We start from the raw sequence: 27,232 nt of genomic DNA, 5'->3' as shown, positions 1-27,232 counted from the left end.
GAGCAGGGGGAGGTGTCTTCTCATATCTCTTCTTTGGGGTCAAGCTTGTTCTTGAGGCATCTAGGTGGCATAGTGGATATAGTGCTGGACTTGGAGTCAGGCATCAAACACTTACTAGCTGTGTGACCCTGGCAAGTCACTTAACCTCTCCCAGCCTCAGTCTCCTCATCTGTAAAATGGGGATAATAATAGAACCTACCTCACAGGGTGATTATGAGGAGCAAATGAGATAACATATGTAAAGCACTCTGTAAGCCTTAATGGGCTACATAAATGCTAGCTATGACTATTCCTTATAGTTCTGCAACACGCAGTTTTGATTGTTCTGTGGTGGTTGTTCTTTTCATTTACATTGTCTCTGTCACTGTTGTTTTCTTGGCTCTGCTACTTCACTTTGCATCAATTCATGGTAGTCTTCTCATGCTTCTCTGTATTCATCATGTTTATTGTTTCATAGAGCAAAATAATAAACAGTCCATTTACACTGATGTACCACAATTTAATTCTAAGTGCTGACATAAATAATTTCACATAAAGCCTTTATTTTTGTCAACGAACTCCTGAGATAAAGGGTATGGACATTTCAGTCACTTTCTTTGCCTAATTCCAAACTGCTTTCCATGTTGACTGTATGAATTCATAGTTCCAGCAACAGTAAATTAGTGGTGACCATTTCTCCACATACCTCCAAACAAGGATTATTCCTGTCCTCTCATCACCTTTACCAGTTTGCTGGCAAAGGAAAACTCAAGGTTATTCTGATTTTCGTTTCTTATTATTAGTAACCTTTCCTATTCTGAAGTCCACACAATTAAAATTTCTACCTTGTCAAAATTATGGTAACCTTAAATACACTGACACACAGGTTGTTTTACCTCCTGTCTCAAGGAGTTCAGCAACTCACCACCTTCCTTTCTTTCCCAAATTCTGCCCTTACACTAGGAAATTTTAATACCTTCAAGAGATGCTGCTTCATCTTCAATCAACTTCAGTTCCATTGAGAGATGGTCATATAAGAGATCTTGCCATTACCTCCAAGTGTTCCATTTACCTAATTAAAAACTCTAGAATCCCCTAAAACCTTCCATCAATCTACTTCTCCCTGTTTTCTCTCTTATACCTACATCCTTCAATGCTTTTTCAGATTGTTTATGCCTCCTCTAATTTCAGTCCTGTTCCTTACCAACCTCAATTTGAATAGCAGTTTCAAATGGACACTATTCTCTGTGGCTTGACTTCTTAGCTCCACATTTCTGCCCTGCCCTATTGCTGCTTTTTACTTGCTAAAGTTCAGCCCTAGATCACTCCCTTAACTCACTTCCTCCACTCTTCTCACTTGATGATGAATAAAGGTGGAGGAAGTCCCATAACTGTGCTGACTTGGTACACTGTAAATTCATGGTATCCAAAAAAAAAAGTGTGGGCCCTCATACTGTAGCAAGGCAGTCCCTTTATTCCTCCCTATTTAATTACCTTATCTCATTTTTCCAAGAAGGTATTTAAAACCTTTTCTTGCCTGTTCAAGTCCTTCATACTTCTTTCACCCCTTTCTCTCTCACCAGAGTTCTTTGACTCTTATTATAACACTGAAAAAGCTGAAGCCATTTGATTTGGCCATTATCTTCTATTCTCGACCTCCAAAACCCTTGGCATCATCCTTTCCCCTAGTCTCTGACAAAAGAATTCCTTTACATGTACCGTTGGACATTATCACTTTTCATTTTCTCCAGCAGAATGCATCTTTCATCATCTCACCCCCTTTTGAAACTTTAACTTTTTGTTATTTTCTTCCAACAAGCCCAAATCTTCCTCATTCTTAAATTTTTTCCCTCACTAGGCTATAAATCTCTTCTCTCAGACAAACTCCTGAAAAAAACTCCTACTCTTGCCACCTCCATGTTCTCTCTTCACTTCTTAATTCTTTGCAATTTGGCTTCCAACCGTATCATTCATCTGAAATGGCTCTCTTCAAAGTTACTAATCATCTCTTAAAATTGCCAAATCTAGTAGTCTCTTCTATACCCAACTCCTGCATGACACTGCTTGACTATCCTTCTCCTCCAAGATACTCTTTCCCCTCCAGGTTTTTATGGCACTAGTCTCTTCTGATTCGCCTTCTTCCTACCTATCTGACTGCTACTTCTCAGTCTGTCCTATCAGATGATCAACACCTACATCATGCTCCTGGACTGTGGGTGTTTCTCAAGGTTGTGTTCTGGAGCTTCTCTTCTCTTTTCTATACTTTCGTTCTTAGTAATCTCATTAGCCCCCATGGGGTGAAACTATCATTTTTATGAAGATGACTCCTAAATCTACCTAGTCAGCGTTATTTCTACCAAACTTTAGTCCTGGATACCAAATATTTATTGGAAATTTCAAACTGGATGTCCCAGAGACATCTTATGTTCAATGTCTTAAAAGTGAACTCATTATACCTTCCCCTAAACTCTTCCCTCTTCCAAACTTCCCTATTTTGGTTGAAAGTAACACCATTCTACCTATATTTCAGGTTTGTTATCAGCATTATCCCTCTATATAAATGTTAAGTTTCACTGTTTCAAGCTTCATAAAATCTACTGTATTCCCTCCTTCCTCTCTACTTCCACAGCTACCTTAGGTTCAATCCCTCATTGCCTTTTGCCTGGGTTATCTCAACAACCTAATTGGATCTCCCTGACTCACCTCTTACCCTGCTAGTCCATTCCAGTGCTGGCAAAGTGTTGTTCCTTAAGTTCAGATCTGACCACATGATTCTACTATGCAAGCAACCCTAGTGGTTTTCCGTTGCCTCCAGAATAAAACACAACCCCCTCTTTTAGTTTTGAATGTCTTACACAATCTGGCTCAACCACTCTTTCAGCCTCATTGTATATCACTCTTGCTCCTGCACTCTGCAATCCAGAAGTCTTTCTGCTTTTCACTTGAGACTTTTCATATTCCCTTCTCAGTGTTTTTTGCACTGGCTGTCCTCCATACCAGGAAGGGATCTCCTCCCTATTTCTCTCTCTTCCCATTCTTCTACCTCATAATCTCCCCACACCTCACTTAAATCTCCTGAATGAAATTTTTCCTAATCCCTCTCTTTCTGTGTTTCTGTCAATATTTAAATACTATGATTTCAGTGGCCTTCTCACCATGAAACCTCCCTCAGTTCTGGGGCTTCTCACCCTAGAACAGACATTCAGGGATGTTGTCTCTTCACCCTGGAACATCTCCCTCTTTGCCCTAAACAATCCTATTGCTGATCTCTTCTTTCATGGTGAGTTCTTCCTGGAATTTCCATTTTGGGGAGGGGCTTAGGGCCAGACAACCTTCATTCCTCCCCTCCCTTTGGTCTTTCTGGAATTTAACATCTTGTTTCAACTCAGGTACCTTTAGTCCCCTCCCACATTCTCTTACCCAGGATTTTCAGGGTTGTTTTGTGTGTTGTCTTCTGCCATTATTATAGAAGCTCCTTGAAGGTAGGGACTTTCTTTTTGCTTGTATTTGTATCTCCAGAACTTAGCACAGTGTCTGGTACAAAGTAAGCACTTAATAAATGCTTGTTGAAAGATTGCCAAATGCCCTTTCTTCAAAACTATGTGTGTGCATTTATTAATTCTTGAGCAGGCCTGCTTTAGAGCTATGTGGTATATCTTTTTATATGTACTTGTCTCCATTGTTGGATGTAACCTCATCATGAGTAGTTTGTTTGGTTGTTTGAACTTTATCCCATACAGCTAACATAGTGTGAGGCATAACGTAAGTATTCAGTTAAAATTTGTCAACAAATGATGAAGAATATTAGCCACTTCCTAAAGGTGGTGATCATAAGGAGCAGAGACATGACATGTTTTTTTATACATGGGCATAGTAAAGATACATTTTGCCTTACTATTGTATTTTTTACAAGGGTCCTTCCCTCCTTCCTTTCTCTCCATTAGTTCCTGGGGGAAGAAGTGGGGGTGTTAGCATTGGTGATGCAAAAACAAACAAAACAACCACTGTTGTAATATATTTTTTTAAAATGCATAGATGAGAACATACGGAATTTCAGAAGGAGGAAGGCAAGTAATACATATAAGAAAATTCATAGTTTCACATAGAATCTTCTTTTTGTGTTCTGATATGCGTACAAAAACACAAATATCTTTTGTGGAGTTCAAGTTCTGAATAACAATGTTTTAAAAATGTGTTGGTTAGTATTAGTGATTTATTACAGTATTCTATCATATAACTGTTAATAGTCTGTAATTCTTTTGAGAACTATGAGTTCTTAGTTTTTGAGTACTTTAGCTTTTGGTCTTATTTCTTTCTTTGAGTTGGCTGTCTGTATCTTGGTTAAACTCTTATCAGAAATATTTGATAAAAAGATTTCTTCCTAGGTAACCGAGAAATACTTTATCCTAAATGTGTTAATTTGTTTGTGCACTAGTTTTTCTATTTCATGTGAATGAAATTCTCTCTCTTGAAAGAACTTCTATCATTGTCTGGTCAAGACATTCCCTACATGTAGCTGTGAAAGGTATATGATTTGCTTGTCTTTTAATGGTACCATCCTTAATACTCAAATCATCTATATACTTTGAATTTATAGTGGAATACAATATAAAATGTTGGTCTAAGCTTAATTTCTGCCAGATTGCTTTCCAGTTTTCCCAAACAAATTCTTATCATATAAGGAATTCATTTCTAGGTAAGTTGTACTTCTAGCTTTACTGATAACATTTGATCGTTGAGTTCAATTATTTCTATTCTTCTTTTTCTAGTCTGTTCCACTGATAGATTTTTCTATTTTTTTTTTTAACAGAGCCAAATGATTGTGTTGATTACTACCTTTTAAGATAGTTTGGAGCTCAGAAGTGCTGTTCTTCCTTCATTCCTATTTTTTTTATTACATACAGTTCGCACTTTCTGCAAATTCCCATTAGACAAATTTGACTTTATATAAAGAATTCTGAAAGAAATCTGTATTACAAAAAACACTTGTTAACTTTACTGTACACTACTGTGTTTTCTCTCCCCCAACTCCTGTCCTTTAATTCAGTACTCCCTGACTTCCTACACTTTCACCAAAAAAACCTAACCAATCAAACCCCCCTAAAAAACAATTCTCCAAATGAAAGCAAAAGAATGGACATGCGGAGAGAATACCACTGCTGTCATGGAGTGGAGTGCATGGGGAGAGAGGTATTGACTTGAGCTCTCCAGTACTAAGAGAGGAGACCTTTGCCCCACTCTGCCCATCCAACCATCTGTCTGTCTTTCATCCATCTTCAGGTACTGGAGGTACTGCTGGTATAGCCCCTGTTTGTCACCTGTCAACTCCTGAGTCTGTGATCAGAGCCCAAACATCTGCCACCTGCATGTCATTCCTCTTGGTTTCAACCTGGCCTATATGTGGCTGGCCTTGGCCCCCATCTGTTTCTCCTCCTGCTCTTGTTTCTCTGGTCCTGACCCCAAGGTTTGGGGTTTTTTTGTCTTTGCATTTTCAACACCTAGTTAGCACATGACAAAGCTGAGCCTTTCTTTGATCCCACTGAAAAAGCATTCATTTTCTTGCATCTCCTCTATGACTTTGCTATAGCTTTCATCCCATCTTCTTTCAGATATCTTTAACCCTGTCACCGCTGGTTCCTTCCCAACAGCCTAGAATCATGCTTGAGTCTCTCAGAAATAATCATCATCTAACCTTCTTAGATGACCTGGCTGTCACCTTCCATCTCTCTTCATAATCAGTTGTTATTCCCTCCACCTTTCCAGCCTTATCTCATATTATTCCCGTTTATATTCACTCAAAGCAAACATAGTTCAGATTATTTTTATGTCTGAAATGCTCTCTCTCCATTTATTTAATTGATTAATTCCTTTCAAGACCAAATCAAATGTCACTTCTCCAAGAAGACTACTGTGATCCCTCTGTTTAGGAACAACTTTCCTTTAAGACCTCAAAATGTAAAAAAAAAAAACAAACACCCCAACTCTCTAATGCATAAATAATGTAATATTGTATGTTACAGTCATCTTTATTTAATGTCTTATCCCTCTTTCCCTCCACTATGCTGAAAGGTCCTTGAAGATTTAGCTAAATTTTATATCTTCCTTAGTTGCAAAATATTTTTTGGTGAGCAATAAGCAGAATTCATGAGGTACTGTGCTCTACTCCCCCCAAACCTATCATCTATTATATTTACTGTTTATAAAACAAAAGCACATGCAATATTTCAATTTTGCCACGTTTAGAATATATCATGATTAAGTATAACATTTCAGTTTAAAAATAATAACTTATTATGTAAATCTTAAGAGTCCTCAACACTTATCAATGTTAAATTATGAAAATAAACTTTACCTTCGTACAACTTCTTTCCATCCTTCTTCTCTCTTCTGGCCTCTCTTAGGGCTAGTAAGATTTAGCTTTATGTTTGGAGAACTCACTGGTAATGACACTGATTTATAGTTTGTTGACAATGAATTAGGATTAACTTCACTTTCAAGTCTGTAAAGATAAAATGGCTCCTTCTAGTAAGAGCAAAATAAAATCCTTTGAAGACTAAATCAATATATATATATATATGATTAGACAGTCAATAAATGTCAAAATCACTGAGCTGGAATTGATCTTAGAGAACAGTTATTAATACAGAAAAAGGTGCAAATACTCCAATTTAAATTTTAATGTTGAATTTAACAGCTGGAAATGAGACCCAATGTGCTTTTATATAAAGCAGCACACCGCAGATGTCAAAATATGTTTACTTGTTGGTTTTACTGGCAAAGAAAGCTACAGTAAATTAAAGAGTACTTATAGTTTGACTTTAGAAAATTTTCGCTAATTGTTCTTGGTTCAAGTCACCAGGAATAATTCGCTAGGAACCATTTGTTCCCTAAATCACAGAGCGGAATATCCTTTGTGGGGCAGAAATAAGTTTTTTAATTGTGTTTTGAACAGAGACTACAAACTGGTAAATTTGGTTGTTGGTATTCAACACTATAAAACCTGTATAACTTCAAAACACTACGAAAAGCATCCACGTGGAAAGGAAAAACAAGCCAAAGAAAAAAGAAATTAGGATAAAAAAACTCACCTTGTTTGAATTTTGGAAGTAGTAGTGCTGGTCTTTTCTTCATGGGAATGAATTAACAGTGATGTATATCTTCTATCACCAGATGAATTTACATCCATTGTGAAGTTTAACTCTTGGCTTTTACCACCACTGCTACTCTCACTGTTACAATCTGTGCTATCCAAGTTATCGGAATCACTATTTCCACCTGCACCACCACCTCTTGGTTCTCCATTTATTTTATTTTTATCTGCTTTTTGTTGTGCAAGAGATATATGTTGATCTGGCAAAATTAAATGCACAGTTGGAGGTGTCTCTTTTGTTTTGTTTTTCTTATTTTTTCGATTGGTGCTGGGAGTTGTTACCACATTAGCCCTCTTTTTCCCAAACACATTGGTAAATGTAGTAGATGTGGCAGAGATCCCAATTGTAGTGGTAGTGGTTGCACTAGGAGGCTCTATGGGAACTTCTTGCTCTGCTAATAAAAATGAATAAATATTACACTCAAAACACAAGTTTCAAAACAACTACATAGTCAAATCATTAATAAGTCTGAAAATCAAGTCATTGTTAATAGTCTGATTTTCATAAATTCCCTCTATATAAGGAAATCCCTATTACTGTCAGAACTAATGTACTAGCACACTCTAAACCTACTTTGATATGAAAAACAGATCATTATAATTTCCTAATCATATTTACCAATGTATTCTTAGGTAAGAACTGTTTGAATTTAGAATTTAAAAAACATCTAGAAAGGTAGTATTTTAGAACTACTATCCAAACAAAGCACAGTACAGTCATTTTGTTAATACGAAAGTGCTGAAGAGCTGTGCCCTAACTTTAAGGCCTGCAAAAACTCAACCACTGGGTTCTGTTCTGCCCCAGGGGTAAGATCTTTGAATGAAATGAAATTGCACACTGTGTTTTGGGTTCTGAAAACCTCTTAATGAATGCCTCTGAATATGTTCTTCTAATTTTCTATATGGGTACTACCTCTAACTTCTGACATGGATTATTGAAAACATGAGGAGGGGAAGTGGCTAATTATTTTAAAAAACATACTTGTTTGAAAACAAAGCTTTCCATTTTTTAATATTTTAAAAAACATAACCTTCATTTTTTAACATAGTCCCCCCCTTCCCCTACAGAGTGAGCTATCCCTTGTAATAAAGAAAAGGAATAAGAAAGAAAAAAGATAAAGAAAAAGAAAATTCAGCAAAATGAAGGAATACCTAAAATTGATCCTGACAGCATGGGTATTGTTCTATACTGGTAAGTTCTCTTATGTTTTCTTTTCCAATGAAGGAAAAGAGACATATTTTTATATCTCATCTGGGAGGACTGGTTTGGTAATTATAATTATAAAGCATGTCATGTAACTTTTCACCAACGGTCTTATTGTACTACTTTTGTCTATTTTCCCACTCTTGCTTCCTTCACTGATTTTCTACTTTCCATATTAACTCAAAATGTTATAAGGTGTTTAAAATATTCACAGTAGAACAGAACCAGGAGAACAATTTATGAAATTACCGCAACACTGTAAACACAAACAACTTTGAAAATTTAAGAGCTCTGAACAGAGCAATGAAAACCACAATTTTAGAGGACTAATGAAGTTTGCAGCCCATCACATAACAAAGAGATGATAGACACAGGGTACAGAATGAGATCCATATTTTCTGGACATCATGAATACAGAAATTTATTTTATTTGACTATGTGTATTTGTTATAAGAGTTCTTTCTTTTCACTGGGTGGGAGATAAGAGGAAAAAAACTTTTTAATTAAAAAAATTTAAACTTAAAAATGTTCATTATAAAAGGTATCTGTAAAATTAAGAATTAGTTATACATCATGGTGAGCTTTTAGGAAAAAAGGAATACAAAAACTATAAAGACAGACAAAAGAGAATTCTAATTACTTTAAAAAAGATGTACTATCACTTACCTTCATCATCATTCTCCTCTTCATCATCATCCTCTGGTAACTCTAAATTTTCCTTGGGTTTGTTTTCTTCATCTTCTTCCTGCTTTCTTTTTTGTTCCTCTTTCTTCTTTTTTCTTTTTTCCTTTCTTTTCTCTCTCTTAGCTGCAAGAGCCTGTTTTCTACTCTCTTCTCTTGACTGTGAAGAAAGCAATCATGTAATGTTATCAGTGATTTGGTAAATATTATTTTAAAAGTATATAAAAGATATTCATTATACTATTGTATATGTATATGGGATTTTAAAAAAGATATCATTTTTACAACTATTATGAATGGACATCTAGCATTTGTTCATTTCTTTAAGATGGGGGACCCATGAACACCAAAAAAAATGCACTGTAAAAAATGTTAACAGGAAAAGATAATATTGAAAAAGTGTGCCAATGTTTTAAAAACAATTCCACAATCCTGACAATATTTCAGTTTATGGATTACACTGATACTGTAAAAATATTATTTCTACATTGTAAAAATACAATTTTCACTGAAAGTAATACAAGAGCAACTTTGAAACATTAAGCTGCTGTGCTCCATCTCAGGAAAACAACTTGAGAAAAGTTAGGTCTCATCATCAATTTGTTTTTTCTGGAATCATTAGAAGGATTACAGTAGAATTTCCCCTGAATTCCACTTCTACTTCAGACGTTAAAGTAAGAAATTAAAATGTCTAATACTAGTAAAAAAAAAAATTAAGCTTATCAAAAAGAGAAAAAACAAAAACATAAAGGCTAAATGATTATTTCTTCTGAGAAAGTCTTCAAGAAAATACAGTCCTCATCCATGCTCATTTTTTTAAGGATCTTTCCCCTAAAGATAAAATGTTTTTATTTTTTCCCCTTTTATAGACAGCTAAGTGGTAAAGTGACTACAGTGGTGGAGTGGTGGTGGTATCAAAAAGACCAATGATCAATCTTGTCTCAGACATTTATTAGTTATTTCACACTTACTCTCAGCTAGGCTCATTTAACTTGTCTTTAAAATGGGCAAAATAATGGCTTTTAACTAAAATCAAATTATATATGTAAGGTGCTTTGCAAACCATAAAGCATTATATAAATGTTAACTGTTGCTTTTTCTTTAACAAATAGTCACTTTTTTTTTAAACTTCAGCTACATTTCCCAGTAAATCACTTTCATTCTCCTCCTTTATAATAAAGAGTGAAAAGGGGAGGCTAGGAAGGGGAGGGAAAGGTCAGCAAAATTAAGAAACCTGTTGAAAAAGTCCAACTATTATATGCAAAGTTTTACCCCATACCCTAACCACTTAAAAAAAATGTTCAATCAACAAATATTTATTAAGCATCTATTATTTGCTAGGAACTGGAGAGAGAGATAAAAACCGTATGTCCCTTCTCACAAACAGCATATATTTAATTTAAAGCCATAATAATAATAATGATTATAATGACAACATTTATATGATGCTGAAGATTTACAAAGTGAATTACATATATTATCTGATACATATTTATTATATGTAATGGAGATACATTAAAAGCATGCTCATTAAAAAGTTGTTAAACAAAGATATTCACTCTTGCCACGTCTATCAGTTTTAGGAAACAGCAGTTAAAGTCATGAAAAAGAAAGTGAAGAAATAAGCTTCTGTAATGAAGAAACTGGAATTATTTTATTTGCAGATGGCATGATTATATACCTAAAAAAAATCTAAGAAAGTAAACAAAAAAAATGGAGGTAACAAATTACTTTAGTAAACTGGCAGGATACAAGATAAACCCACAAATATAATCTGTATTCCTATACACTACTAGTAAGAATGAAAATAAAAAACTGATGGAAAGAGAAATAACCTTTACAATAACAAAATAAATAAAATATTTCAACACCATCAAGACATAAAATAGACTTATACCTATATAAAAACAACCTCAAAATGATTTTGACTGAAATCAAGGATGAAGCCAACAAAAAGAAGGATACAGTCCACTCATAGTTGGATCAAGCAAATATAACTCGGCATTTTAACTAACAAAGATTTCACAAAATGTAAGTCAACATTAATACTAATTTAAAGTAGTCATAAACACTTCTATAGAAAAATGATGGGTAAGAATATAAAAAAGTAAAAAGAAAACTAGAGGAGATAAGCACTACCACATCTCAAAATGTACTATGTAAAGCAATAACTTTGACAAGTGTCATGAACCAGAAAGAGTATCAAAATAAATTAACAAGACCATTGAGCTCAGAGATAGAACCCACTGTATATATACAGAAGTTGTATGTTTGATAAACATTTTCCAAGGGAAGAGAACCCATATTCAATAAAAACTTCTGAGAAAGCTGGAGAGCAAAACAATGAGTACACAAGACTGTATACTATACACAACAAACTAACTGGATCAAGGAAGGAGATACTGCTTTACAAATTATAACAAGTTCAACAATTATAGTCCATCACTCATTAAGATTCTGATTGATTAATAATATTAAATATGAGCATTTAAATTGTCTTTGAAATTCTTATTTACCTGTAAGGAGTATGAGCTGGATTAGAATGTGGATATATTCAAAGGCATTTCAATACTTTGTTAATAATAAAAATAAAAATGGTAATATATAGAATTGATGTGTCATAAACCTGAGTTATAAGACAAACCAGTTGATACTTTTAATATGAATCTAATACCCCTCAATAAAGAAATTATTTAAGAGATAACTTTATATTTTAGCCTGTATAAAAGCAAATTGTTTCCAAACTATAAAATTTTCACTAAATCACTACCCAGACTAAATATTAACACTATTGATGTAGAAGTACCATTGGAAAATGTGTTGCTTGCTCCTTTATTATATCTTAAATTACTTGTTAAGTACTACTTGTCAAATCATTTCCCAAAACAATATGGGTGCTAATACAGCAATAAATTCCTTTAAAACATTTTATTAGAGGAATATAGCATTACTTAAACAAGGGAGTGTTGTCCCAAAATGCATGCCTGTTTCCTTGTTTACCTTTTCTAGATCAAGCTCCTTCAGCAGGATGCTTGCATTCTTATTTGCTTCAGCAGCTTGCTGGTCTTTCGCTTTTACAATTGTCTCAACACACTGGTGACATTTTTTCAACAGTTCCTAGGGTGGAAAAAGAAAACTAAATAATTGTAGAATAGCTCAACTAAAACTTACAGCACATTTATGCGTGGGGTCCAGAGAGAAAAGCTTAAAACTACTGAAAATTCAACCACATGGGTAGTAGTCTTTCTTCAAAATAAGGAGCAAATAAGTGTTTTATTAACTTGAAATGGGTGACTTTAATATCTTACTTTTCAAAGCCACTGTACAAAACACAGTTTAGCACTATGAAATGCAATGACTTTCAAATACATAAGTTTTCCAATAGCCCAGGCAACATAGCAGAGAATAAGAAGGTTGCCCACTTTGGAGGCAGAACAAAGACACAAAGGGCAAGGACCTATACCTTCTGATTTCATGATCCATCACAATCTGTTTGGAATGTTACATTAAAGTCAAAAGCTTTGAAGGACATCTCTAGGGTACAATATTAGGTGCGTTAAGGGAAGAGAACTATTTCCTGAGAAGTTTTAAGTAGTCTCAGAAAAGGTATCATCATTTAAAAACTCTCCATATCTTACCTGGTTAAACTAATTGGTGTAGAGAACTCATGATGAAGAAACTTCCTCTCTCAAAGCAGGATGATAACTACTCTATAACGTACAGTTTTAGAAGGATCTTTAGAAAGACACTCCATAGAGCAGAGGCTTCAAACTAAAATAGACATGGAGGCCAATAAATTGGACATAAGGATCCCTGCGGGGTACAGATTGACTTACCTTCAAAATGTAATATTATTTATACTTTATTGCATTTTTATTTATTATATCAAGTATTTCCCAGTTACAGGCTACATTATGTGATTCATGATTGACATCTCTGGTCTACAGTACTGACAGGTTATGCAACTAGCCAACAGTCAGACAATCAAATATGTTTCAGACTTAGGACTTCTACAGGGGAACAATGTTTCAAAATCAAATTACACTTACCTTATCAGTGATAGTTGCTATGTATCTCATGCATTCAATATCAGAAGGAAATTGATTGACTTCTTTCACCAAATACTGCACAACTTTTACATGGCCCTATGGAGAAAGAACACATGAAAATTTCTTCAACTTTTGCCTAAGTGCATAAAAATTTATGAGTGAATCAAAATGAGTGGTAATTAGCTACAGAGAATAACTATCCATTGCAAGATGAGATTAGGAAATTAAAAGTATCCTATTTATAGAGAGAACACAAATACAAAGATATTTCATGGACTATTGTAATTTTTCTGGTTTAAATCATCAAGTTATAACCAAATGAAAATAGAAACAGATTTTTTTAAGAACCAATGCTATCTAGGATAAATAAAATAAGTTAAATAAAAATATCCCTTTTAGAACATACCTACTGAATCTAAATTGCTATCTTTTTATTTCTTTTTAGCAGGAGGAACTATAGACTTGCTGTGGGAAGTAATTAAAAATTTTTTTAAAACACTTTTCTGTTTCAAATAAAATTTCAAATAAAAATAAATGTACTATTTGAGGGAATATTTGAAAACAAATTTATTAAGAATACTGAAGGATATAATGCAATCATCTATAATTAACATAGCTGACAAACATGATTTCTTTAAAGCTATTTCAAAAGTATCAATATTTCCTTTCATTCCTGTAGTAAAAGTTGCTTTACACGGGATAAATAAAAAGTCTATCCTGCTACTAAGTCAATTTACAAAATAGCTTGTAGAGAAAACATGTTGCAAAGGCAACTGGGCTTCATTAAAAGAGATAGAGGAAGTACTCATATGTAAAAGCTACTTTTTTCTCCTCCTATCCTACTTCCATCCATTTAATATAGCTCATCTACCAACAAATAATATTGTTTGTTAGATACAATTTCTCCCATATGGCCACACTGTAACACAACCAGTTATAGCTGGTTTGTAGTTATTTTCTAAATGATATAAAAAGCAGTAACTTATGCTGAGAATATTTGTGCTTCAGAAACAATTTGTTTTTCAGGTACTTGGCATTCACAGTCTCACTGAATGTGTAACTGTAAGGACTGAAGAGATCATCTAATCCAATACTGTCTTTTTACAGATGTAGAGAAACTGAGCCCCAGAGAGATCAAGTTACTTGTACAGTCATGTAGCTAGGAAGCAGCAGAACAAGAATTCAAATCCAAGTCTTATGGCTCAGCATCTTCTACCTCACCACAGTGGCTCGAATTCAAACTTACTTGGCCTGTGCCCCTTTTAAAAACAGGTCTTTGAAATTTGAATCATTTCCAAAACATATGGTTTTTTATATGACATATCTTAACTTGAATAATTTATTGTAAATTTGTGGGGCTTTTCCTTGTATTTAAATTTTGGTGATGCAATATTGCATCATGTAACCGTATAGTACAGTACTGTAAACAAGTCATTACATGTACATATTCCTGCCGATGCATGCTGGACTTCCCAACAATGTGTGACATGCTCCCCTGCCAACACTTGCTTGTTAAGACCTACCAGGACACTTGACCACTGATCAGTTTTAATTTGCATTCTGTGTGAATGTTTGGAAAACAGTATAATCACCATGACTTTAACTCTGTTACACAACAGATGAAATGTACAAATGTTTTATAAAACTCTCTTCTCTTCTTTCTTTACGCTTCTATTGCCCCCTTATTATTATTCAATGCTCTCAATTGCACCTGAGACTACTAGCATCCCTCTGGATGGTTTCAGAGCCCCACAAAGGACAGTACTGCCCACTTTGACCAATCAGTTTGCTATAAAATCTAGTTTTTCATATCAAATCACCTTGCGAAATGCTGACATGAGAGGTGTAATCTTCCGGTTATCTGCAGCATCCACATCAGCACCTGCTTGCACAAGCAACTGCACCACATCAAAGTGACCACCATTTGCTGCCAGCCAGAGTGGTGTGTTTCCTTTCTTGTTACGAACATCAATATGGGCTCCCCTATAAAAATCACAGTACATTTTAATATAGTTATTTGTTCAGTTTAAAAAAAGATTCAATTTTTCTAGTGTTCTCTAAAACCTTCTATCAAATACTACGATATGATCTGGAAAACGCCTTCCTTTCTTAAAAAATTTTGGAAAAATATAAGCACTGTAATTAGCATTAAAAGGTTTAGCAAAAGAGAAACAGATTATTCACATATTTGTGAAACCTGGCTTCACCTATTAATAAGTAGCTCGCAGAATTTGTAGTGGCCTTTGTCTGCTGCTATTGTTAAAGCTGTATCTCGTGAAGAAGGCACTGGAGGAGCATTGACATCTGCTCCTTTATCTAGGAGAACTCTTCCAACTTCCGCATATCCTCCTGAAGCTGCTTCCATCAAAGGGGTAAGGCCAGTCTGAGTAAAGAAAAAAGTTAGGTTAATAAAGTCAGTATGGCTTATTTTATTTTTCAAAGGTTAAGAAATCAAGTGATAAAAAAATTTTAGTTCTAGTGATTAAAATAAGCATGATTCATTTTGGATATAACACCAATATATAAGAGAACATTTTAGTTACACTCAAACTTGGATGACTGTGATCAAATCTGACGACAAAGCAAAGTCAATGCTTCAAGCATACATATCTGTAGCCATAACAATGCTCTTGGAAAGGCATTTCCCAGCCAAATATCACTTCCATAAGATCCTGAATTTTCCCTAGGACACATGATACTAGAGAATAATCATCTCTTTTTGGTGACTGCAAAGCCTAAGTAAAAGTGTGAGATTTCTGTCTTCTCAGTTATACGATGAGGGCACAAATTATATCTTAACTGAGCAATGCTAATTATTAGAACAGTGCACTACAGAGTGGGTACAACTCAACAAGCATTTTTTAAACATCTATTAGAGGTAAGGGTACTATATTTACTAAATTTCTTGAACTGAACACCAAACTAACTTAGTTCAAGTTCTAGGAAATCTAACCATGGAAATATAGCTCAGGAAAAAAACCCAAGATTTTCACTTAATATACCAATTAATAAACCTTATGCTTTCCTAACATGAAATGACCCACAAATATGGTGATTATTTGTATCTCTACTCCATTTTTAAAAAACATTTATTTTTATTTTTTATTTTCAGTTCCAAATTCTCTCTTCATCTACCCCCTTTCCCTTCCATTGAGAAGGAAAGAAGTATGTATGATCCCCATTTTACATATAAAGTCATTCAAAACATTTCCACATTAGTTTCATTTTCTTGTGCTTAGAGAATGAAATGCTTTAAAGTTATGAGTAAAAAAATCCCTTTTACTAAGAGATTCAACTTCTACCTTCCTGAGAGTCAAATAAAAATTTACAGAGCTGTCAAGAATCTCATTGTCAGGTCACTTCTAAGCTGTGTTTGATTTCAGTCTAAACAACAAACTCAAGTACTGTTAAGAACAGAATAATGCTTGAAATTTTAACTACTAATCAGAGGTATATACTTCCCTAAAGAAATGCTAAAAATGAAGTGATTATCCATCTACCTTCAGGATGTCAATGGAAAAAAAATTCCACACATTTATAATCAGCTTTCTGAATTCAAGGATTATGATGATTTCATTTGGCATAGATGCCATGGGCAGCTAGGTGGTGCAGTGGGTAGAGTGTCAGGCCTGGAGACAGGACCTCAGACTAGTTGTGTGACACTGGGTGAGTCACTTAACCCTGTTTGTCTCAGTTTTTCATCTGTAAAAAGTGAGCTGGAGAAGGACATGTGAAACTACTCCAGTGGGAAATTACTCCAATACTTTTGTCAAGAGAACACCAAAATTATTTTCATGCTACTAACATGATTTACTTATTAAAGTTTTTTCCTCTTTGCAACTACATAGCTCTATAAAGTCAGATTTTCTTCTCATACTTCAACCAAAACAACATATTTAATGCAGAAAGAGATATGAGAATTCCTATCTTTAATTAGAGCCAGACATCATCAAGATTTGCAAAACTATGTAAAACTGCATTTTCCTCACTAATTTTTGTTTAGAAAAGTTATTTTCCATTAAAATGTCACTTATGTTAGCACATAATGGGTTTATTACTGCTTTTAAAATAAATACTTTAAAAATGATCAGTTTTAATTTCTAATGAGAGATACTGGTTAATATAACCCACATAAACAAAAGGTCTTTGGCACCCCCAATAATTTTTTTAGAATGTCAGGTTGTCCTGAGACTAAAAAGTTTGAGAACCAGTGGACTAGAGGTACAAAATGAGACAGGAAATCTTGAATATAATCATGCTTTTGCTTGGCTGTACATTTGTAACAAAGTAAGGCTTATACTTGCTAGGGGGAAATGATAGGTTAGGAGGTAGTGACATATGAAAAAAGAGCAATAAATATATTTTTTAAATTCATAGAATAAAAAAGTTCAATAGGAGAAAAAGGAGCAACTATTTTAATACTTTAAAAAATTACATACATTAACATGACTATATGAAATAGAAGTCTACAGTTTCTTACACAATTTTCTCTTGTTCTTCAATATCTACTGAACCATTTGTGTGCTTGTTGATAAGCACACAATATAAAATAAAAAAGTTTTTTAAAGCTTCCAGGTGAAAATAAATTAGAGGATTAATAGAAAATCCCATGCAGTAGAATGATAACCACATATAATAGATGCTGTAAAGTATGCTGAATCTATAAGGAAGTAACAAACCTCCATAAACCTTATACCTATTCCTAATAAAACATCACAAATAGTGACACTTGGACATGGACTGATTTATGGTACACTTTCCATATCCAACATATTAGTATCAGTTTTAAATTCAGGAGCTGGAGAACCAGCATTTAAAAAAGTGTTAAGAAGCATATCTAGGCCTAATATAAGGAAAAATTTCCAAAACAATAATAATGATCCAAAAGTTGAATAGGTATGGTTTTGGAAAGCAGTAGGTTTCCCTTACTGAAAATCTTTGAGAATAAGCTGGTTAACCACTATTGGTTATGTTGTAGAAGGTCAGGTATAGGCTAGGATTAGATGGTCTTTAAGCTCCCTTTCAATTCAGAAATTCTATTTAATATAAAATAATAGAGGGAGGGGAATTTCCAACCTACTATTCATTCAAGCACGTCTTTGCCCAAATTTTTTCCTGTCACTTAGAGGAAACAAAAAGTGATTATAACCAGTATGAACAATTAAAAAGAATTTTCATTAAGCCTGACATTAAAGTTATTCTCTTCTTAAGAGAGGCAATATGAAATGTTATGAAGGCATAATAATTTACCTTTGCTCTATGCTCAACATTTGCTTTTCGGTCCAAAAGCAAACTGACTACCTCTGCTCGTCCCTGGAAACAGGCCAGAGTAAGTGCTGTGTTCCGATTGGTCTCTATCTGAGCATTAATATCAGAACCCATATCAAGCAACAGCTTCACGGCAGGAACATGCCCATTCATGGCAGCCAACATGAGAGGAGAAATGCCTAGTTTACTCCCAGTCCTGAGGAGGAAAAAAAAAAATCTTAGCAAGCAGAAAAATATCCTGCACAAAAGACACAAGAGGAAAATGTTTTGTTGAAAAAAAACAAAACAAAACACCGTTTTATTTTCTGACTCCAAAAGTTATTGACAAAATTTCAAATGGTGATTCTCTCAGGCAATGGTTAACTTACACCTCCTTCCCTTAAGAAAAAGACTACTGATATTATGGATCATTGAAAGCAGCAAATTAAGAAACAAGCTGTATGTTATTGTTTAAGTTAAGCATTTTTGTTAGAGGAATTTTGGATGACTTAATCTAAAACCATGTTCCCAAACATTTAGGCGAGATGGCTTAGACTTTAGATGACAGTTAATATTTAGGACTATTGTGAATGAACAATTCTTACCGCGAGTTAATTTCTGCCCCAGCATTAAGCAGAATCTTAATGATATTGACATATCCCCCAGATGCAGCCAGACTCAATGGTGTATAATCTGACACATTCCTATGTTCTTTATTTGCCCCTCGAGCCAGCAGCAAGTCAACTACCTATAAAGTAAGATATGAAAAGAAATTAAGTTTATAATAAGGGTTCATCAATCAGAAAAAAAAGAAAACTGGAGCCTAGAACTTTCATATCAAAATTTGTGACATTATGGTTAAAAGGAAGTATAATAAAAAGGTCTTAAATCTCTAGTAATCAGAAAAAGCACCTAAACTGTTTCTAATAGATTTAAAGCCTTGAAAAACCAAACTACTATATCAGCAAAATGTCACCCTGTTAATTTTTCAACTGGTTAAATATTGAAAGATTATTTCATATTTAATATTATGATTTTAACTGGAAGAATACCAGAAGCTTGGGATTTTATACATAGAGAAAAGCTGAAATACATTGTGGATTCTACTATATAGCATTTCCTACAAGCATGAAAATTTCATATTTATCACATTCTTTAACAAAGCAAATAAAGCAGAAATATGTGTAAGAGTTTCCAACGCATGCTGCTAAAATGACAGAAACGCATTTTTATAAAGAAAGTCAAAATTATATGTAAAATATTAAAAATGGTTACCTCTTGACGTCCACCAGAACATGCAAGTGAAAGTGGGGTGTCCTTAGTGCGTTCAGACTGTGCTTCTATGTCTCCACCTTTATCTAAAAGAATTTCCACTACACCAACATGCCCAGCAGTTGCTGCTAGTATCAGTGGGGTAAAACCTAAGCCAAGAAGAGTAAACATTTCCTGTCAGCTATTTTATTACACTCAATTCAGTGAAAATAAAGGTCATTACTCTAGGAAAGGCACTAAACAATAAACTAAATTGACTTGGTTAGTGACAAACATCCATCATAAATTGCAAAAAAAAAAAAAAAAAGCAATTCTAAGTCAGTAAAAGAATGATTATAAGACTTATATCCTCAGAACTGCTATCTTCCTGAATACTATTTAGATTTGGAGAAGGAAAATTACATCTTGTTTCACTCCTTGCAAATTAGGTACACAGTGATTTTGAAAAGATGCTTCTTGGGACCAGAGAGGAGCTTAGATGTTCATGAGTAAAACATTTTTTTGCTTAATTTCAAAAACAAGATAAAACTTATTCAGTCAATTATTGCTCAGATGAAAATTTAGCTATTTTCTTTAAGTATGAGCTGAAATATACTAATAACCAAGATTTTATTTCTTACCTTTCTTGTCTCTGTGCTCAATCTTTGCATCTCGTGCAATTAATACAGACACAAGTTCTTCATGACCACCTGCACAGGCAAGCGTTAATGCAGTGTCATGATTACTCTCCGTCTAGGAAATTTAGAGGTAAAAAGATTAAATATTTCTTAAGTGAAATACTTTTCAAATAGAGATATGGGGGCATTTGTGTGAGCAAAATTTTGTATAATTACGATTCTAACTCCCAAACCAAAATCTCAGTATACAAGGTAAATCTAAACAAAACAATCTACTTACATGGGCATCAATGTCAACTGAAGGATACATAGGGAGCATTGGCTGGGAAGCCACATTGCTTGGAGTCTGTGAACAGGGTTCAGGTGTAGGGGATTCTGTAGTGTGAGAAGAACTGTTGGACCCAGTGGGCACTCTGCTACTCACAGCTGAAAAACAAAATTCAGAATGTTGAATTCCTCTCCTAAAAAGGAGGAGGGATTAACAGTAAGTCATACTATGTAGTATACTGCAAATTTATTTTAAAAATAAACAGTTCACCATAGTCAGCTTATGATAACCTAAGTGCAATGATAAGTACTTAATGTCCTTGACTGTGATGAGGGTTGAAAAGTAGTATTTTTCTTAATTACAGTTATTAGAAGGTAGATTCTCATTATGGCCCCATTTGTTTTAAAAAAGTGTCATTTAGAAGAAAAACCAAAAGTTGGATAGCTTTTATATAATTAGCAAAGTATCATGGTTTTTATTGTTTAAAATACTTAAAAATAATTTTAAAAGAACTCCATGTCTTAAAATCAAATTAATACAAATGAACACAGGGTATTCATTCTGAATGAATCTAAATTTTAAATATAAATCTCTGAATAATTACAATATGTAAATATAATTATACTATGTAAAAACTGGATCGATCCAGTATCTAAACCGTTTCTTCTTTATACTTAATGGCTTCCCTCTGTCACTTGCTAAACTGAACCAGAGTGTAAAATATATGGAAATATATGTCACCAGTTAAAAGGTTCCATGTTAGCTATTTTTTGGAGGCTAAGTGTCATTACTTCATTATAGGGAAAGTAGGCACATGTTTGTGCTCCACAATGAAAGTGCCTTTTCGAACACAACCTCTTGGTGCCGTAATTTGTATAATGAGGATAATATCCACTCCATCTACCTGACAGCTATTGCCAAATTTGATAATGATCACACAATAAAATGCCCTGGAACACTATAAAACACTGTATGAATCCAGAGTATTTTTTTATTAATAGTTAAATAAGGTTTAATTATGGAATTCTGCTTATTCAAGCTGTACTCCAGATTATGAAGAAATGTTTTAAAACTTACATTAAGACTTTCTGATCAACATTATAGCTAAACATGAGCTGTTCCAGAGCTCTTATTTCTTCCTTTTCTTTTTTTGTAATTAACACATATAAGCATTCAATAGCTCTGATTATATAAGCGACTAGTGTTTTCATAGCATTCCGCTATTAGGGTTAGCTACCATATACCATGCTAGTTAAGAAATATTTTTTCTTTAGTAACAGGAAATATCTAAAACATCTTTGCTAAAAGTCTCAAATGTCTACAAAAAACTTAAAAAGCATTAAAATACATATGGAACAACAAGAAATATTTCAAAAAGTTATCAGAAAGGTAAAAACTTCAAATAATAAGATTCCTAAGTATTTTTTCTCCTTCCCAGCTAAATGTTATCAATAACTAATAACGTATCTCCAATTCAAGAGCAACAAAGGATTTACCAACATTTTAAAGCATTAGAGGGAAAAATGTGGGAATATTGACATCATTGACTCAATCCTTTATGAAATTAAGGAAATCCACCTTAATAAGACATATAGGGACAACAAGTTTCCCCTTAAAGTAGAACCATAGCAAAATATTATCCTTCAAATCTACTAATATATCCCTAAAGCAAATACAAATCCATCTATACTTGACAATTATCAAAGAGTCACAGAGCATACTTATGACACGTTCCTTGAAATGAAAACCATTAAACTTGGCTTTGTATTATAGTCAAGTTCTGAAATGATGGTTTGCATAAAAAATTATGGTAAATGTTTGCTTGAATGGGGTTTCTCATCTAAAACCATACTATTACTGTACAACAAAACTTAAAACCCATTCCTGATTTATTTTTCTCAAGCTGTATTTCTGTATATCAAGTTTACACAAACCAAAGTAAAGAGCATTGGTCATTTGTTTTTAGCTTCCAATATTATGCCATACACACTGGTCAATTAATATGAATAGAAATAAACTGATGTGATATACACATAGAAAAAAACACTTTACATAGGAAACCTTTAAAAAAAGCTATCCATAACTGCCTTTAAATTACAAAACCTAGACTACTTTATGATATAGCCTATATCCTCTAAGTTTATTTCAAAATAAATCTATTGCTTGTAGTTAACCTTCCTTTTATAATAATGTCATGCTACTATTTAAAACATCATTTTACAGTCACCCAATGAATAGCTTCTCTTTAGCTAACATTTTTTCAAATAAATTAATTTATTATTTACATTTATCCTTTCCATTAAAAAATTTATACACTTTGACTCTATAATATTACTTGTCTATGTCAAACACTAACCCAGGTTGGTGTAAATAATGGGAGGGTATGGCAGTCAAATACTTAAGTTGAGATGTTAAATGTAATTGACTTAGCATTAAAAATGATGAACATGGAACTGAAAAAAATGAATTATCATTTTCCTTTGAAAATGGATATTTTCTACCTTTAATTTTTCATGTTGATCAAATGAGATAATGCATTTAAAGTATGATATTAATGGTCAGTTATTCCTAATTATTATAGTAATAATTAACATTTAGATTTTGTTATCTAAATGCTTCTCTGAGTAAAACTAATCATTGAAGTGCAGCATGTTACAAATAGAAAGATGAACTTAAGAAAGTGATGTTTGTTTAACTAAAGACAATGAGGGATAATTTATAATTGGGATTAATGAGTGCCTTTAAATGGCTTTTTAATTGTTCTGGAAACTTAAAAAAAACCTCTGCTTTGAAAAAATTGACATACCAAAGTAACAGGGTTCCTATCTAATGTGAACTTTTGTTGTTTTCAATTTTTTCCACCAAAATTACAAAAAAATTTCATAACAGTTTAGACTATTGGTAAAATAATGTTTTCAGCATGAAGTACTAAAGTTCAATTTCAGGCAGTCAGAACTTGTGACTTAGTGTAGTGTACTTGAGGGAGGAAGCTTCTTCCACAAATGCAGAGCCACAACTGTTCTGCAATTTAGTCTTAGAGTTCCTGGGAGACTAAATGCTTTGCCAGTCACTTGGCCAGGAGTGGAACCTAATTAAGTATTTCTTGATTCAGAGGAAAGCTTTCTCTATCCACTATGCCATACTGCCCCTCACTCCTGTTCCTTAGGAAGAAAAATTTAATCAATTAATACAATAATGAGTTTTTTTATATAAAGGTAATTTTAAAAATTATTTGCAGATGTTACAAAACTAGTATTAATACTTTACTTATACAGATGACACAAATGGGTAGTCAGGTCTCAAATTATGACTAAACATCAATTTATTTGCATATGTACAAGAATTAAAATGTTTTGTAAACCTTTTTCAGCCTTGAATATTAATTTTGCAAACCACTATCTCAATAACAAACTGTATTCAATTAAAATTTAAAACAGATCTCTTAATTTCTAAAAACACTCCTAAATGCTAACATCAACTTGATGACTTGACATATCCTTTTAGAAAATCTTCCATAATGCATACAACTGATTGACTAGTGATGTGGAATATTTAAAATGTGAACTAAGCATTAAAATCCTTTTTAAAAAAATCACAAAGCTAAAAAGAACCTCTGCGATCATCTAGCCTAACTGCCTTACTTTTTAGGAGAGGAAACTGAGGTCTAGAGGGATTAAGTAATTTATTTAAGGTCACACAATTAGTTAAAAGCAACAGAACCAGGATTCTAACCTAGGTCTTCTGACTCTGAATCCAGTACTTTTTCACTACATCTAACCTAGGAAAATTCATCCTCACTCATTCCCTCCTTTTCTCTCTTCCCCTACTCCTCTCTCCCACTTCTCTTTCTCCCAGCCTCTTTTCTTTCCCTCTTTCCCCACACCCTCTCTCCAAAGTGGACAGAAAATTTTAATCACCCAAGGCCCAGCCTAGTTAAGATCAGAGAAGTTCATTGCCAGGTGATTATTTACAGTAATTGATTTTGAAGGCATAAAGAGATGTTATGATCGTTGAGAATGAAGTGAGTACTCATGTCAAGGAAATCATAGTTCTTTAAAGTAATGCCAACAGTGGAACCCCATTGTTTTAGAGGTATTATTTTAGTATTATACAAGTCACCAGAGTTTTATTATCACTACAATTAATTCGCAGTCCAAGATTTGTTTTTGTCCAAATAAGAGCTCAAAACTAACAATGAGATTTATTCATATTCATCACTAAAATTTACAATAGATTGAGAGGGTTGAAATAATACAACAATTAAAGGCTGAGGATCATCATAAACCCCAATAATTGGAAAACTTTCACTATTTTTTAATTCCCTTTAAAAAATATATTCCTCACTTGCAGCGTGATACACATAATTCAAGGTATCATAAGAAAATACTATAGACAATCCTAAACATAACTGGTTGCCAATAACTCATGTTCAAAAGTAAAATTTTCTAATTTAAAGAATCATATTTCAGTAATGACACTGAAGATTAAAAAGGGCTGATCTCACAAAGGAAACAGAAAGGAAAACTAGAGTTAGGGAACAGAAGGTGTGAGAAGAACAAAAAGCAATAAATGACAGGAAGGGGAAAAACTCAAGTTACCAAAATCTGGCATGCTTTTGAATATTATTTGATCTGGGTTTTAATTCCTGAATTGATCCTACTGTGCTACCAAAAGCCATGTTAGCTCTTTCAGAGGATTCTTTCCCTAACTATCTTTAGGAAGGGAAGCAATTAATTGTCCTGCCCTTTACTAGGAGGACAATGAAAGGCAAAGTAAGCTTATTTAATTTGCTTACAGTTAACACTTTTCCAGATAATAAACAAAGAAAAGTAAGTGTAGATTGCCAGCCCTTTCACATAAGTTTAGGGGTATCTTCATCAAGATAGTTAATGCAGGGGTAAACTCCAATCTTCAACCCATCACGCTGTGACTGCTCTTCAGTACTTTAATTTTGTAAACAGCAAAGCTAACAATAACTTATGTCAATAAAATTAAAAAGCAAATGTAACTAATGATTATGTTACATTATGGACTCCAAACATAAAAAAAAATAGTAAAGTAACAGATAGATAAACATAGTAATTTTCACAAGGAATATGGAAGAGTCCATTATTTCTTTTAAAAACATGGCTCATTCCCTGTGAACTAAGGTATCATACAAACAGGTGAGGAAGTTATTAAAACTGTTGATATACCAGAGATCTCCAATAAAGGAACTTAGCAATGTTTATTTCTTCATTTTTGCAAAGTGTCAAAAGGGGAAGAAAAAATTAGAATATTTTGTGTTTTAGTGCTTAATAGCATTCCCTTCCAAAAACACACAAGGAAATGAGTGATTATACATAAGACATTTCCAAACTGAAAAACATCAAGATGTGTATTTTTGGAGGGTGTGTGTAAAAAAGCTAAGCACACAAGTTAAAGCAAAAAATTTTATATATGTACATATATATAAATATAGATAGATATATTTCTTAACCCACCTGCTATAAGGTCATCAAGAGTGTCGGTAAGCGTCTGTGCTGGAGTTGCAACCATTAGTCCATCTGGTTCTTGAACTAACAGTCCCTGCCCATGTCCAGCAATCTGTTGTTGTCCTACATTCTGCTGATTACCTAATGCTTTCTGAAGTTCAAGAGAATTTGTCCCATTATAACCTAAGTCACCAGAAAAGTTACATTGTGAAGATGGTAAAGGCTGGACAGGGACAAAATCAATTTGTTCTGCAGGTGGTGGAGACTGTTGCTCATTATCATCATCTTCCTCTTTAGCTAAGACTGCATCAACCTGAGGTAACACTGAAAAATTATCCTCTGGGATACTATCATCTCCTTCCCCTTCTGGAAAGACACCTCTGTGAGGACACTGTTGCTGTGCTACTGATGTGTCTGTCTGACCTTTGGTCTCCAAGTATTCTTTGGTAAATTGTTGTTGTGTTTTCATTTGCAATTGCCTTTCCACTTTCTGCAGTTCCTTCAGTATTTTCTTTTTCTTCTGGACTTGTTCTTCTCTGTTCTTTTTAAGTTCTTCTATCTTATCTTTGTTCAGAGGTTCACCTTGAATTAACTCCAACGATTTTAGTTGTGCTTTCTCAATAGCACTAATCCTTTGTCCCAGTTCATTCAGCTTGCCTTCAGTCTCCTCTACTATGCATTCCAAAGGCTGGTAGGGATGAAAAGATGGCAGTAGATCCTGATCTGCTACCTGCAGGGAACTTGGCTTCTGCTTGGATGCACCTAAGCACACGAAAAATGTTTGAAAAAGTGCCATGCTAAAAAAAAGTTAGCCACCCCTTCCCAGACCCCCCCACAAAACCCTTATTATTAATGTTGTAGAATGCATGTCAAAAAAATCATGTTAACATTAAATAAACAACTATGCTCATTTACAACACACTGTAAACTGACGTGACCAATTTTGAAATGTGAATTTTAATACTTAATGACCTTAAGCAACAATTATTTTGAACTAAAGAAATCTTAAACTGAAATGAATTTAACAGAATGGATTCAATGAGCATCAAATCTAAGTCATCAGTTCTATTTTAGAAATTTGTCTAATGGGCTTATCAGCAAATCTCTTAGATTCTTTAAAACAGCATTAACTCTTTTCTAATAAGAAGAGACAATAAAAGAGATAGTACTCTGTGGGGAAAGTTCTGAAGGTTTTCCAAGCTACCCATTTTTTTCTTCTTAAAGATGAATCACACTCTAATCATAATTTTTCACACTTTATCCTTGCAGATCTTTCTAACATTTTAAGTTT

At 33.7% G+C, this 27,232-nt stretch overlaps 1 protein-coding gene across 9 annotated transcripts in view; it reads right to left on the bottom strand.

The window, feature by feature from the left end:
• ANKHD1 (ankyrin repeat and KH domain containing 1) overlaps positions 1–27,232 on the bottom strand; it is a 118,087-nt gene that overhangs the window by 12,039 nt on the left and 78,816 nt on the right. For 5 of the 9 annotated variants that reach the window (XM_072630500.1, XM_072630502.1, XM_072630503.1 and 2 more), the window contains 13 exons: positions 25,951–26,703; positions 20,480–20,625; positions 20,203–20,314; positions 19,586–19,731; positions 18,916–19,058; positions 18,314–18,527; positions 15,271–15,446; positions 14,884–15,046; positions 13,064–13,159; positions 12,015–12,131; positions 9,000–9,174; positions 7,068–7,524; positions 6,332–6,478 (listed from right to left, as the gene is read on the bottom strand). In XM_072630500.1, the coding sequence (XP_072486601.1) occupies positions 6,332–6,478; positions 7,068–7,524; positions 9,000–9,174; positions 12,015–12,131; positions 13,064–13,159; positions 14,884–15,046; positions 15,271–15,446; positions 18,314–18,527; positions 18,916–19,058; positions 19,586–19,731; positions 20,203–20,314; positions 20,480–20,625; positions 25,951–26,703 (2,845 nt within the window). The remainder of the gene's footprint in view (positions 1–6,331; positions 6,479–7,067; positions 7,525–8,999; positions 9,175–12,014; positions 12,132–13,063; positions 13,160–14,883; positions 15,047–15,270; positions 15,447–18,313; positions 18,528–18,915; positions 19,059–19,585; positions 19,732–20,202; positions 20,315–20,479; positions 20,626–25,950; positions 26,704–27,232) is intronic. The other 4 variants (XM_072630501.1, XM_072630504.1, XM_072630507.1 and 1 more) reach the window with 2 other exon arrangements.

This window comes from Notamacropus eugenii, chromosome 1 (genome assembly GCF_028372415.1).
Source record: "Notamacropus eugenii isolate mMacEug1 chromosome 1, mMacEug1.pri_v2, whole genome shotgun sequence".
In the NCBI taxonomy this organism is placed as follows: Eukaryota; Metazoa; Chordata; class Mammalia; order Diprotodontia; family Macropodidae; genus Notamacropus; species Notamacropus eugenii.
The sequence above is the reverse complement of the archived record's forward strand: the minus strand, read 5'-3'. Positions and strand labels throughout refer to the sequence as shown.